This window comes from Fukomys damarensis, unplaced genomic scaffold (genome assembly GCF_012274545.1).
Source record: "Fukomys damarensis isolate Sample0158 unplaced genomic scaffold, DMR_v1.0_HiC HiC_scaffold_26, whole genome shotgun sequence".
Lineage (NCBI taxonomy): Eukaryota > Metazoa > Chordata > Mammalia > Rodentia > Bathyergidae > Fukomys > Fukomys damarensis.
In genome coordinates this window covers 17,682,316-17,697,812 of record NW_022900938.1, presented here as the reverse complement: position 1 = coordinate 17,697,812, position 15,497 = coordinate 17,682,316, and the positions used below count along the sequence as shown (strand labels likewise).

General features: G+C 37.6%; 1 protein-coding gene across 1 annotated transcript in view; it reads right to left on the bottom strand.

The window, feature by feature from the left end:
• Window positions 1-15,497, bottom strand: part of Ttn (titin) — a 267,108-nt gene that overhangs the window by 149,566 nt on the left and 102,045 nt on the right. Inside the window, 24 exon segments of the mRNA XM_033756300.1 lie at window positions 75-158; window positions 378-446; window positions 632-712; window positions 2,107-2,208; window positions 2,732-2,833; window positions 3,089-3,172; window positions 3,348-3,428; window positions 3,571-3,651; window positions 3,875-3,958; window positions 6,188-6,271; window positions 6,660-6,743; window positions 7,681-7,761; window positions 7,997-8,083; window positions 8,748-8,825; window positions 8,986-9,063; window positions 9,436-9,495; window positions 9,939-10,346; window positions 11,283-11,336; window positions 11,727-11,801; window positions 13,593-13,676; window positions 14,154-14,213; window positions 14,643-14,669; window positions 14,780-14,857; window positions 15,064-15,273. Coding sequence (XP_033612191.1) covers window positions 75-158; window positions 378-446; window positions 632-712; window positions 2,107-2,208; window positions 2,732-2,833; window positions 3,089-3,172; window positions 3,348-3,428; window positions 3,571-3,651; window positions 3,875-3,958; window positions 6,188-6,271; window positions 6,660-6,743; window positions 7,681-7,761; window positions 7,997-8,083; window positions 8,748-8,825; window positions 8,986-9,063; window positions 9,436-9,495; window positions 9,939-10,346; window positions 11,283-11,336; window positions 11,727-11,801; window positions 13,593-13,676; window positions 14,154-14,213; window positions 14,643-14,669; window positions 14,780-14,857; window positions 15,064-15,273 — 2,316 coding nt within the window.

Sequence of the window (15,497 nt, the reverse complement as noted above, 5' to 3'; positions counted from 1 at the left end):
TTTGAAGAATGAGTCAATTTAAGATTAAAAAAGAGAGAGACAAGTATTCAAGAATAAAGTAAAACCTAATATACCTGCTGGAGGTGGTACTTTTTCTTTTTTAGGAACTGGTGCAGGAACTTTCTTTTCTGGTACGATTTTCTTAGGTGGTTCAGGAACTTTAGAAAGATGAAGTTTGAGAGTATTAGCTTGTATTAAGAAGTGACATTGATTGGGCTAAAAACTCACTTTTGTATAGATTACACATACACACACATTGATGACTACACTCAACAAAAACAGTCTGACATACGTGCTGACAAGAAGTCATGCAAACTAAAGGGATTATCATGCCCATTAAGACAAATGGTATTACATTTCTTTGAGAGAAATTATACCTTTCAGTGGTGCAGGCTCCTCAATTTTGGCAGGAACTTTTGGCTTTGGTATAATTTTCTTCTCTGGCACTTGAAAAGATTATAAAATACACTTGAAGAATATGTCCAGAATTTTAAAAATAAAAATGTAAGGAATCGTTTCATTAGTCATGCTATGTATCAATCTTTGCAATATAGAAGATAAATCAGCTATATGATGGCAAAAAGAATGGGATAAACCAAGGTAGGGGTAAAATTAATGAGAGTCCGTATACCTTTGGCTGGCTCAGCTTCCACTCTTTTAGAAATAATGTGCAGCTTTTCCTCTACAACATATTCCTCTGGCTCTTCCATCACTTTAAAAACATTAATTTTAAAAGAGTCAAGTTGTTGTGTTTTTCACATTTAATTTAACAGTAACTTTCCACGCCAAGGAGTAATTAAAATAGCAAAAGTTTAACACTTGCCAAATACACGAATGCTCCCATTTGAAATACCTAAAGGATATTTTAAACAAGTTGTGTGCCTTAGTAAAGAGCATGGGAAACATGTTTCATTAATTTAATGTTTAGGTACATCATAAAGAGGTAGTCCTTATATTCATATGAGTAACGGGACAGGTGCAAGACTAAAACCAATTCTACTGATGAAATAAACAAGAGACAAGAATTTGACAGTAAGTTTCAAAAGAAAAAAAAAATAACCCAATGCTCCAGAATGGAAAGCCACAGAGTAGAAACATATAATTGAGGAGTTAAAAGTGAATTACAAGATAATTTCACCTGTTCCCCCTGATTTGTGGGAGGTAGATATGATAGAAAAGACAGTGACTTCACATGACTTTTGAGTTCTCAAAATATAAAGACCAGTTAAGAAGAAATGTGGTTTTTACAGTGAAAGTAAATCTAATAGGCCACCCATCTTTTCAGCTTAATGAAGATGCAAGACTATCACAGTGTTTTCCCTGCATCTGGAGTCTAGAGGACTGAAGGAAACACATAGCGTATACTGTTAGAAACTGAAATTAGTCCCAGACAACGAGAAGGTTCTTTATGTGCATATTATGTTTGGTGAAAAACCTTGAATTAGAGATCCTGGCTGAACTATGGCTAGGCTCCCAGCCCACTGATACTGTGAGATAATAAAGGTTTTCAGCAGAAAGAAGAGAAGAGAAGAGAAGAGAAGAGAAGAGAAGAGAAGAGAAGAGAAGAGAAGAGAAGAGAAGAGATAGAAAGATAGAAAGATAGATAGATCGATAGATCGATAGATAGACAAACAGATACATAGGACTGGGGATTTAGCTCTGTGGTTCTGCTGCCTGCCTGGCAAGTGCAAGGTCCTGAGTTCAATCCCTGGTGCACACACACAAAGAAAGAAAAGAAAGAAAGGGAAGTCCCGACATTAGACTACTGAGAGGAAGCTTATGCCACCCCATCATGCCGAAGCCAAGCGTTATTCTCATGAAAAGACATACACCTGTGGGGATGCCTATCTCTATTAGCTACATATGAACAGGAAGCCTTTCTTTCCCATCTAGCCAAGAAGAGATGGACAAGAAATGCACTGAATGTTACTTTAATGTATAATACGCCGGAATCCTGTGTTTTGCTCAAAACATACATCCACTGAGGCCAGTAGATGATCACTGAATGTGTCATTTGTTTGGTCTGATTTTTCATTAGTGTAACAAGCCATTGGGGAATGGAAGCATCGAGATTCCAGATCATCTCTAGCTCATTTGGTTGTTTACCTTCATATTCCGTAATCTCCACTTCCTCCTCCTCTCTCTCTTCTTCTCTATAAACTGAAACAGACACTCTTTCCTCTTCTTCTGAGTAACTCCATTCCTCCTCTGCGCAGAGGTTAAGAGATAAGATTTAATTTAAGTTTAGCGTGCTGAAACACGAGTAAGGGCCAAGAGTTCACTACTGTTGGATAGCAGCTCTTCTATCTGTTTAGGGCATAGGTCTTCCTCACTACAAGACTTAGGAGGGGACGGCACAGTCCTAGACTGAGAGCGATATGTGAATCATGTCCAAGTGTGACCACTTCCACAATGGCCACATTTTCAGCAGCACATTCTCAGAATGACTCAAGAGTAGTGCAGACATGAAGAACTTGAAGGACTCCTTCTAGAAGGCTCAGACAGGTAGGCACATTCTAAAACTAAGGTAAGAGGAGGTAGCTGATAAGGATAAGATCAGAGGTAAACAAACACTTGGGGAAGGGACCAATAGGTAGACACATTCCAAAACCAATGTGAGAGGAAGTAACTGATAAAGACAAGTTCAAAGCTAAGCAAACACATGTGGAAGAGAAAGAAGGCTTGAGCAAACACAGAGACTCCCTCTTCCCCTCACTTCAGGTGATAATACCTTCATGCTGCATGACTTCCACTCTCTGAGGAACTGCGAAGGATAGTTTTTCTTCACCAACAAATCTTTTTTCTTCCACGACAGTTTTCTTAGAAACTTCGGCTTTAAAAAGGCATTAAAGTTGAAGTTTAAAATGTAAGAATTTTAATAACTCTCTTTCCTTAGTATTTGGGAAGATTTGTACAGTATTCTACTCCCACTGGCAAAATGGGGGAAACATGTCACATATCACAAATTTGTACACACACAAGTCTCCCAGAAGTTAAGACGAATGGTAGGTACAGGATGAGACCAGACAGAAAGAACAAGAATTCACGTGTTAAAATATTTCTGTCAGAGGACTGAGAAAAATCCTACCTCGGGAAGGAGGAGCCTTCTTAGCTACAGGAATTGGCACTGGAACTTTCTCCTCTGGGACAGGTTTCTTAGGTGGAGCTGGCACTTTAGAAACATTATGCACATTTAGAACTTCAGGGTTACCTCACCGAACCCCAGCACACACCACTGAAACGCACCCACAAAGTAGTCGTATCACAAAATACACTTTTTGGGGGCGTTTTGCTATGAAGCATAATATTATATAAAGATGGTTCTTGCAAAGATGGAGAGACAATACCTTTTCTTGGAGGAGCTTCTTCCTCTTTTGGAGGAACTGGCCGCTTTTCTTCAGGAACTTTCTTCTTTGGTATTTCAGGCACTTCAAGAATAGTATTCAATTTATAAATTCTCAGAAAGGTAAAATAAGTGAGCAGCATAGAACTGGCAGGCCCATTAAAGCAGACATGCAATGAAAGCTTGACGGGAAGACGAGATTATTTCATGGAAATGGGAGTAAGTACCTGCTGCTGGTGGAGATTCCTCTCTTTGAGTAATGATGGTTATTTTTTCTTCTGTGACAACTCTCTTCTGTACTTCAGGAACTTGAAAAGACAGTTTTAAAGTCGAGTTTATATTTTTCAAAGCAGCTAATACTGTGCATATTCTTTTTTGTAAGAAAGTACACAGAACAACAGACACTATTTTGAGTTTTCATTCACCACAGAACATTGTTTGAATTAAACTAATTCAGTTAACAGATAAACACAGAAGGTTTTGCACTCAAGACAGAATGATAGGGCTTGTTTATTAAGCAAATCACCTTACCTTTAGCTGGGGGCACTTCCTTTTTCTTGGCCAACGGAACAGGAACTTTTTCCTCAGGGACAGGTTTCTTTGGCACCTCTGGAACTTAAAGTTTGTAAAACAGCACTTTAGTTCAGATACACATTACTTCTATTAATGGATACAGGCACATTCATAAACCTCTATGCAGTTCCTTAATCTTGTTATAGATTATCTATGCATCAGCAAAATAATGCAGCAAATTAAATAAACTCTAATGTTATAAAGGTTGCAATGAAATAAATGTCACAATGTTTTAGTGGCACTTAGACAATTACAAATGAGTTATGCAACAGAATGTTATGTGCAGAATTTATCCTTTACGTATACGTTGGTCTGCTTTTGCTAGGAACAAATTACTGATTACATGAACAATAATGCAGATATAGTATATAGAAATATCTTTATATTTTGCATTGCAAAATGAGGTATACAATGATCATGAGTTTAAGACTATTTTAGACTAAAACCAAGAAGTACAATAATTGTATCTATAAAAAACAAAAAAAATTGTATCTATAGAACTTACTACTCCCATTTCTCTTAGATTTTTGGTGCCCATAGTGTATTAATAACCAAGACAACATATATTCCAGAGCCAGTCTCTCAACCTAATATCCATATGTCAATGGCTGTGGAAAGCTCTGTGTATAAAATTTTGCAGATATATGCATTATGTTTTTCTCTGAAGCAATTCCATAGTTTTGAGCAGGGTCTCTTTCTCTCTCCTAAGTGTTTGTAGTGGGTTTAATTGATCTAGTCTCAGCACTGATAATATTGACTTTTAAACTGGAAGATGAACTTTAACAGCAAGCATTATCTACAATAATTATTTAAAGTAAGATCAAGTACACCCCTGTAATCCCAGCACTCTGGAGACTGAGGCAGGAGTTCAAGGTCAGCCTGAACTACACAGCAAGACTGTGTCTCCAAAAACCAGAAAGAAAGAAAGATGGGGGGGAGAGGGAGGGAGAGAGAGAGAGAAAGAGAGAGAGAGAGAGACAGAGAGAGAAAGAGAGAGAAAGAGAAAGAAAGAGGGAGGGAGGGAGGGAGGCAGAAAGAGAGGGAGAGAGAGATCTTGTTCAGTTCAGATAGTTTCTTGTACAGTGGCTACTCTGTAAGGCAAGGACAGGCTGATTGGGGCTGGCTTTTTTCATCTCTGGTTTTCAAGGCTGATTCTTTTTGGGTTAGCTCTATTTTTTGGGGGAAGAACAGTTATATAGGTAAGCATTTATATATGGATATGCCATGTTGTAGGTACAAGCCACATTTACACATATATGCAATAAATTTGTTGAAATAAATGTTTGTTTTGATGGATGAGACAGACCTCTGTGTAGTCATTTGTTTAAAAAAAGTCCCAGAATTCTGAAAGAGCCAAGCTTTAGAAAGAGAGAGGCAGATTTAATTCAGGAAGAAAATGGAAGCACTAGGAGGTCAAGGAAAAGTGAGAGCTATCTGAAATGTAAGTCCGGTTTCTCCTAAACTGGGTGTTGAATTCCTACTGAATCTCTCAGTGACTGACCAGCTGTGAGTAGCTGCGCCTTCACTGCCCCCATAAAGGAGGGTCTTTTATCACCAACACTCCAAACTAAAACCAAACACAAAGCAAGAAATCAGGGATATACCACAGCGGCACATTTTAATCCCAACATCCACATATACAAGGTACCCTAACTAGCTAACTAGACAACTGCAACGTTTATGGAAATAATGACATCGAATGAATGTTTCAAGAAACTTTTATGTTGTAAGTGAGAATAAATGTCACAAATGTCTCTCTTCTCCACTGTTGAAGACTTGCTATGACTGACTTTTAAGAAGAGCGGCAGTCACTAGCACACTGTGCCTGCCTTTTTCTAGTTGGTATTCGCTTCTGCCGAACACGTGCTCATTGTTGCTGGCCTCCATCTCTTCATGACTCATTAAAGCATTTTTATTATGAAAAAGGCTCATATATGAAGAACCAAAGATAATTTTTCCCCAGCAGAAACATGTCTGCAGAAGACAAGTTTCACAAATATCTCTTCTTTCTCTAGGAGAGGAAAGATATTAAAATTCTAAGATAGCAGTCTGACATAGTTCTTTCTATCAAAAACAATATGTTTTGGTGGTGCCTGAGGAATGTTCAGCGTCATAAACGATGTATGTCAGGATATAGCCCTAAAGCTGACAAACATTAAAAACTCAAGCAAAGTAGAAAACAGACAACTGAAAGACAGCACAGGACGGACGAAGACCATGAAACAAAGAGCGGCCACTGGGCAAAGCGTCTCCCTGCTGTCAGCTGTGTACCTTTTGCGGGGGCAGCGGGTTCCTTCTTTGGTACAGGTACTGGCTTCTTCTCCTCTGGTACAGGTTTCTTGGGAACCTCAGGAACTTTAAAGATACCATTGTAGAAACAACGTTGAATATTCTAGTCTCCTTCTGAGACACTTAAGATTACATTAAAGCATAAACCCTCCATAAAAGGGTTAAAAACTAATTTAATATGCTCTACTTATGATAGGAAGAAATGTTAAATACATCGAAACCATGTAGGCATTACACACACTACATGAAGCAGACGATGACCCTGTTAGGATGGTCTGATGTCTAAAACTGTTACTGATACTCATACAACACATTACTACAAATTAATAACATCAACATACACATACATAATCCTGTTACAGATGGTTTACAGATGCTCTTTTGTTAACACATAGATCTTGCTAAATAGATGCAAGAAGACAGGCGCTGAGTTATTTTTTCAAAAGTATTCTACCTTTGGCTGGTGGGGGCTCCACCTTTTTAGGAATGGGCACAAGGACTTCTTCTTCTGGAACTGGTTTCTTAGGTGGCTCAGGGACTTCAAAAGAAATGCACCATTTTTGAGAAATCATGCATTTTGACCAATCACACATTCTTGCATGACAGTATTAAAGAGCAGACATTTCTCTACTGATGTGTTAGGAACCAGCATAAATGGAAATGACTGAATGGCTATGAAGAAAATGTGACTATTGTCACCTGTAAGTGCAGGAGACTACACTTTTTCAGGGACAGATGGGGCACCCTGCTCAGAGAGGCCAAGGCCTGCTTCTCAGAGACCAGCTTATAATGAACATCAAGAACCCTGAGGATGCATTTTTAGCAACCTTACTTTGTAAGGCAGCTGTATGGGAACAATTGCATTCGATTAGCTTAAGTATATTTTATATTGTAAATGTTTCACAATTTGGCTGGCAGCGGGGTGGTCAAGGGCAGTTGCTGTATTTTCTGATTTCTGCGGTGGCAAATACTGCCACCTTGGCTACCAGTAGGATTCCACTGTTTTGGAGCTGGGAACAGGTGCATAGTAGGACACATTGAGCAGCATTTCTATCACAAAAACAGTAGGCATAAACAAACCCCAAACAATGATAAGAACAAAATGAAGTCAAACAAGAAGTAATGAGTTTTGAGTCTGTATTAACATGTTTTTAATATGATTTATATAACCTAATTCTTAATAATGGTGGTATTAAACCATTGACTGGCAAAGTTCCTGAGCATTTAACAGTCTCTGTGTAGTGGTGTAAGCTGGCTCCAGGACCCTGCATGTCTGAACAGCTGGTCACTGTACTATGAGTCCATTCTCTCCTGTACCTCCCTCATGGTCTTCCCATCCCTTGTGTCCTTGATACCTAGAGGCTAGAAGTCTACTGGCTGTGTGAATGAATATGCTCCTTAATATTAACACAGGTGCTTACTGCAAAATCTCTACCACATTTTAATAAAGACCTTAAACTTTGTGCTACTAATACCTTTAGGTGGTGGCTCAATCTTTTTGGAAACAGCAACATGAATTTTCTCTTCAGTAACAGTTTTCTTTTGTACCTCAGGGACTTTAAAAAATATACATTTTAATTATTGATATGTTATGTTGTAGGTGGCAATTATAATTTACAAAGAATACCAAAGCAAAGGTGAAAACAGAGACAAACATGAAGCGAAAAAGATGACAGAGAATTGCAAGGAGACAGAAATGCCTACATGTTCACAAACTGGATAAGAAGAAGAGCAATAAAAATCCGTCTAAAACTCTTCCGCTGAGTTCCCAAATTCAAATTTGTTTTGTACCTGTAACTGACACTTCCTCCTCTGTGTGAGAAGCAAAGAACATCTTTTCTTCTGAGATAACCATCTTCTTTGTATGCACAGCTGGTACTTTAAAGAAAGTATTTCACATTAATACAACTATTTCCGGACATGACATCAGATGAAATACACAATGGTATGAGATGCTGAAGTCATTAGACACCGATTGGTTTAACAGGATGACTTGAGAACAAATTTAGTATTGACAAGGCAACTAATTACGCTTTGATCTATATGGACAAACAACCCATGCAGCCTTTATATATATTACTAAGAGAATCAAATAGACACAACTTCTTCACACACAATGCATTGCTTTTCCAAATCCATTAGGGACTATTCATATGAACGAGAGGATAGGGATTATTATATGCAATGCAATACATTGCATAATAGTTAGAAGACTACTTATTAAACACAAAACTTTCCTTCAATAAAATAAGCAATTTTTGCCAGGAATTTATCTCAGTGGTGCTGTGCCTGCCTCACAAGCACAAGGTCTTGAGTTCAATCCCCAGTACCAAAAAAAAAGCAATTTTTAAGCAAAAACAAAAATAGAAAATGTTACTGAATTAAATTACACATAAGTACAACTCAGCATAAAATGTGTATTATATAAAAATGTTGCTATTTTTGTCGACTTGTGAATTATTTACCGATATATGTAGTACACATATCCATACGCATAAATAAAAATGTTTAAAACTTGAAGCTGAAAGACAAAGATGTGTACCTTTCACTTCAATAATTTCTTCCTGTACTGGAGTCCGGGAAGGTTTTTGTGGGACAATCTTCTTTGAAACTTCAGGTACTTAAAAAATATGTACAAATATATTTGTATTGTAAAGGATATTGCTTTGCATAAAATTTAAAAATAGTTTAGATGATTGTAAAAAATAGTAAATGTGAGAATATGTCAATAAGCAGATTACTTGTGTACATGGTATTAGAAATGTCTTAAACAATAATACCTTTGGTGACTTGAACTTTTTCTTCTTCCATTCTTCGAGTAGTCTTTTCAACTTTTTCAACTACTGGCTTCTTTATAACTGCAAGCATTTTAAAAAATTGCAGTACTTTTAGAATTTCTACTACAATTCTCTCCCTTACTTTCTACACACACACATATATATTTCTTTAGAGAGAGACAGATCTGGCACTCTTTAAGTGAGCTTTAAATACAAGTTTCTGTGCTTACATTATCTTGGTTATATTTATTTTCAATTTACTGTCACATTTTTATTAACTTTTTAATTGTTTTATTAAATGAATTAGAAGTTGTTAAGAAAAAAATTTCATGGAGACGATAGGCTTAGAGAAGAAGTTGTGCCTATTGGATTGAACTGGTGGTTCGAACATCTTTGCCAAACAAGCCATGATCATATCGATTCTCTGATGTTTAAATAATTCCAATTACATACCTTTAGGAGGTGGTGCTTTCTTTTCAGGTATTTTTGCTGGAACTTTTCTCTCTGGTAATTCTATAATAAAATCACAGGATAAGTAGGGATGTTTAAATCTGTAAGCACTAAGAGACTTTATGCAGTGCAAACGACACAAATTAAGAGCAGTAGGTAATTGTGTGAAGAGCTCTGTTGGGCAGCACACTGCTAACGTGACTCCTAGCGCTGGATTCACAGCAAGACCCAGTAGAGATGCGGCAAGACGGAGAAAGTTTGAACTTCTGCATCAGACAATAGCCCTCGGAATTTAGTCTACATGATCAGTTTATAACGTAAAAGCATCATAGTAACCAAAGCTCATGACCTTGTACGGACTTTTTTAAAGACTTCTAACTTGAAAAATCGAAGCTATCATTTCATCTCTTGCATATCCGCTGCGGATCTGGCTAACAGCCCTGAAAACACAACGAGCTGAGCAAAGATGAGGAACAGGGGGCGAAAGCCACCCAGTGTACACGCACCTTCACGAGCCTCCCTTGGAACTGCAGTCACTTCTCTCTCTTGGTGAGTCTCCTCCCACTCTTCCTCCCCTTCATCGTAGCCCTCTTCCCTTTCGTAGTACTCTTGCCCTTCTTCGAAGTCTTCCTCCCACTCCTCGTGGACCTCCCGCCTAGCCTCGACCTCGATCTCTGCGTAGTCGTCCGGTTCTTCGTAATAGGGCTCCTCGTAGGGCTCTGCGTACGGCTCGACTTCCAGCTCGTCGTAGGGCTCCTCTTCCACCAGAGATTCGATGTAAACTTTCTTCTCCTCGTAGACGGCTTGCTTTTTCTCGTACACAGCTTCTCTTTCTTTCTGAACCTCTGTCTTTCTAGTTATGGTTGTTATTTTTACTTCTTCAGCCTTGGAGGATACGTCGATGATTTCGGGAGCTAAAATACATGGACAACAATAAACGTTATCAACATATTAACCACAGCCAACTGCATTAGTAAATGAGATCTATGTACTACGTCAAATAACACCAAGGACCCCAGATCTTAGCGTTGATAACTTACTATATTTTTCGATCTCTTGGTTCTAGTTAAGCTTTTACTGACTAGGAAACACAACAGAGAATATCAACATGCACTGTGCTTTTGATCTGAGGATTTTTCTAGTGTTGAAAATGGGGATTCGACAAGATATCAAATGGACACAGTTTACATTGTACTGTGGGAACTCCAGTTTGCAGAACCCCTAGTCATTTCCCATGGGACGTTTTAATAGTTGATAATTTTGTAGAATTTATAGTCAATATTTCTGAGGTAAATATTTAAAGTTTCGGTCATTCCTGTCACACATTTTTTTTGGAACCTACTTTTTTTTTTCTTTTCTTTTTGAGGTACTGAGAATTGAATCCAGGGCTTCTGAATGAGCTGTATCCCCAGTGCTTTTCACTTTTTATTTTGAGACAAAGTTTCACTAAGTTGCCCAGGCTGGGTGGGAATTTAAGATCCTTTTGTCATGGCCTGCCAGAGTGCTTACAGGTGTGATGAGCCATGCCTGGCTAACCTTACACTTCTAACAGATGTGACTCATTAATCACCTTAAGAAAGACAATATATAACCAAACCAATTAACTGTGTTTATATAACAGATTGAAAAAGACACGTAAGAGGAGATTAATGTGATCCTTAATATGTGTACAGACTACAATTAAAGTAGAAGTAACATAAAATAGGTATTGCTTCTAATAATTTTCACGACAGAGGAGATCCTACAATTTTACCATTAAGCTGGGCGCACCTAATATTTAAGAATAAATAGCAGAAGTGCAAAACTCAAGAATAAACAGAATAAAATATTTAATAATTTTTAAAATTTACCTTTTGCTGGAATTAAAGCAGTAGGAGGTGGAGGCTTCTTGGCAACCTCTGGCACTTCAAAAAGATGAAATGCGTGTTTATTTTTGACTATGTATAATACCGCGCATTACCGTTAGTCACTTGTATTATGCATGACGACTACCAACTCCCTACCCCTTCCAGGATCACTACAACACCTTCATGATTTCCAAATCGAGCTTGCTGGAAATGCTCTCCTGTGCCAGACTAATAAACATGCTCGAAGGCTGAAGTTTGATTCTAGATTAAGTTGGTTTCAGATAATTAAAATTTATAGGCCATATGAAGAAAATGTCCAGTATGTCATCTTTTTGTGACTTTAAACTTCTCTCCTCCTTTCCCAACCATCTCTATTTAGAGTTTAAAATTTTTAGTCCAGAAAAAAAAAATCACAATCACTGCTCTTTAACTAGTTCATTACAATACCTTTAGGTGGTGGTGCCTCTTCCTTGGGCTTTGCAACAACTTTTTTGGTGTCTTTCTTCACAGCCTTTTTGGTCACTTAAAAAAAAAAAAAGTCAGATGCAAGTCAATGTTTTCAGGAAAGTAGGAGGCTTATTGTATTTTCTCATATGTTGATGATAAGAAAAAAGTTGGACATTATTACAAGGTACTTATTTCAGAATGATTTTGGATAGAATGCAAAAATAAAAATGAGTGTGGAGGCAGATCGAATATATACTGTGGGCTTTCACCTTCACTGATTTAAAGTTTTCAAAACACAATCTTACTTCTTCCCTGATTTTATGCCTAAGAGGCACAGATTTCAAAATATGGGGAAGGAATCTACACAGTTATTATAAACCAGAAAATGCACTTTCACCTTGTTTTTCACTTAGGCATGAACACCAAATTTTTCAGGAGGAATAAAAGCAAGTGGACCAGTAAAATTAAAGTGCTACCCATAATATATGTTGTGGGAATCTTCTACTGTGGCTACTGTTACACTACAATGACCATCGTTCCTATTTTTACTTGATTATGGCCTTTAGCATTCATGAATAAATGACTATCTTTGAATTTTTAAAATATGATTTAACTTCTTACATTTCACAGGTGGTACTAAAACTTCATTATGTTGAAACTATCATTTAAAAGAACAAATCATTCATTGAGGAACGATCATTTCTGACAACAGAAATAAAATTGGATTTTACTGATAATTTTTGATACTTACTTCTCCTTGCAAGATGAAATATACTTAACAAATGTTCATATAAATCATAAACATGCTTCTTTTTCACCAAAATTATACTAGTCACAACACTGGAATTTTTGTTTCATTTTAGGTTTTTGATTTTAAGAGTCAGGGTTTTGCTATGTCATTCAGGCTGGCCTTGAACTCACTATGTAGCCCAAGCTGGTCTCAAACTCAGTGTTCCTTCTGCCGGGATTACAGGTGTGCACCACCACACCTGGTTAACATTGGTAGTTTTAAAAAACTGAATTCCTTTTGAGGGTGACTAAGACATAGATTAAGCATTTGATACCAATTATAGTGGGTATGAGGGGACAAACATATCTGATCTTTGAAAACTGTTGGGACAGCTGTGGTTTGCTGCTAGAAAACCAGGACTCTGACATGCAAAATATTTTCTGAGCATTCTGAGGAAATCCCTGCAGTGATTCTGGACTCTGGGAAGCTCCAGGCAATCTGTTGTTTTATAGTTGAGCAACTTTAGGTTACAAATCACACAATTCTCAAGCATTTAATATTTACAATGGGCAATTCCCTGCTACCCATAAGAGCTCTTTCTTGTTGAACTCATGCCTTGGGTGCCAAAGCTAAATGAAACAAGGGAAAGAAAACCAATAACAAAATGAAACAAAGCCTCCAGTCAAATAGGTTAAAGATATTCTAACTCCTATTTTGTGACTGAACTTTAAAGAGTAGGTCATGATAACTGAGGGAAAAGCCAATAATTTACATTTGGCTATAAACTAGTGTGGTTAATTTCCATAAGTTACATAAGAAATTGATTACAGTATTTTTTTTAGAGAAAAAGTGTTAGGAAAATATAAAATGAATTTAATTTTACATTAATGTTTAAATGGTTCTATTAAAATAAAATAGTACTAGGCATAGTATATGGGTTGCCTGATGATTTTTAGAGTTTTAAACAAATGCCATACATTTAATTGACACTGTAATACTTAGAAGGAACAATTACTATCTCGAGGCAATCCAACTTCTGACCACTAGAGGGCGGGTGTGTTGTTTTAGGCACTGTTTCCCCAATCAGCCAAAGTGAAATTCTAATTTTTGACATTTTAGTAGATGACATCTAGTACCTTCAACACGTTTTGCTGGTGGTTTCTTTTCTTCAGGTAATGGCAGCAAAAGAGGGATAGAAGGAGCAACCGCAGGAGGGACTTCTAAAGAAAATAAATGGCACGATCAGCAATATATTTTAGTTTCCTGCTTTGTGTGACGTGTAATGAAAAGCCTGATGCATTCCATGCAGTATCTCAAAGGGAGCATGAAATCATCAATCAGCACAAACACAACTAGTTTCTATTTGTAACTGAAACTACACTTTTGCTTTGAATTTTTTTTTTTTTTTTTTTTTTTTTTTGAGACAGGGTCTTACTATGTAGTTGAAACTGACCTGGAACTCACTATGTAGCCCAGGCTGGTCTCAAACTCACAGAGATCCTTCTGCCTCAGCCTCCCAAGTGCTGGGATTACAGAAGTGAGCCACCACAACTGGCTCTTGCTTTGATTTTTAATCACAGAGTGAAGATTAAGACACAGAAGTGTGTGTGCTGACTCTGTCACAGCTGGGATGCTGGTCATTTCCTGGTGGCTGAAGGTTGCTGCTCAATCCCAGAGGCTGAAGTACTGGCTCTTACCTTCTGTTGGTACTGCTCTGATAGGCATGGTGGGGATCGGAACTCTGGAGTCGGGGATATCTGAAAGGCACATGTGATGGTAAGAAAAGAGGAACGAAGGACACCAGTATTTATTAGATAACTAGGGTGTGTTTGATTGCCAGGTGCTTCCAACAGCACAAACATACAGACATAAAGACATTCCTTTGTGTACAACCACATAGGAGAGTTTATTCTCCATGAAAATGTGTTTCATTCTCTGGCCACATCCTTTGAAATGATCCTAGATACCAGCCGAAAACATCTTGTCTCTACTTTCCCAAATTGATAGAGTTTAACATTTTATTATTTTTCTGAAAATTATTGTACTGAATAGTATATTTATTGAGTAGTAGTTTACTGAAGAGAGAGGAATCTTTATACCTTTTTGTTTGGGTTCTGTTATTTACAGAATTTTGCTGAATTTATAGTAAGCAAAGGATTGGAGGGGGAAAAAAATACAGTACTTACCAGGAGGCTTCAGCTCAAGTTTGATTTCTGGAAAACAAAACAAAACAAAAAACAAAAGGATTTTTGTATTTGGGATTGTCTGGGCAGGCTATTTGTTGTGAAGATTGTGGTGTGGTGTTAACTGGGTGTTTCCTCACCTTTCGTTGTTAAGTAGAGCTCTGCTGTGCTTCTGGCTTCACCTCTAGGTTCCAGACGGGCAATTACTGAATAGACACCTATAGCCAAGAATAACCACACTTCAGCTTTCCCATGTATCGCAAATAACTCTTTAGTTAAATGTATATGCTTGCTTATAGTTGACTTTTCCAAAAAGAGAAAACTTCTCTTTTATAAGATAGAATATAAGTGTATACAAAACTAGAAATCTACAGAACAGAAGAGGGTCACATTATGTATTCACCAGGAAAACGGTGGGAATTACCTTCGTCATCTGGGGTCACATTGTGGATGGTCATGTAATGGCAGCGACCATCATTCCTAAAGTTGTATTTCTGGCTCTCGATGAGTTCTGTGGGTCCTTTGTACCAGGTTACAATGGCATCATCAAAGGACACTTCGCACTCGAAGGTAGCAGACTGGTGTTCACTCACCACGATGTTCTGAATGCGCTTTGTAAACTGAATTGGTTCAGCTGTTTAAATGAAAGGGGGTTCGAAGTTAGGGAGGTTCAAGGTGAGACAGGAACCTCCTTTCCTGTGTTTTCTCCTTGGATATCTAAAATCACCTCCTTTTTATACAATTGTAACACAGTAAAAAGAAGAAAAAGAAAAAACCTCAAAGGACAAAACAAGAACAAAATCCTCTTATTACACGAGTGACAAAAACTATCCCAACTCTTGAATGTATCAATGTAGG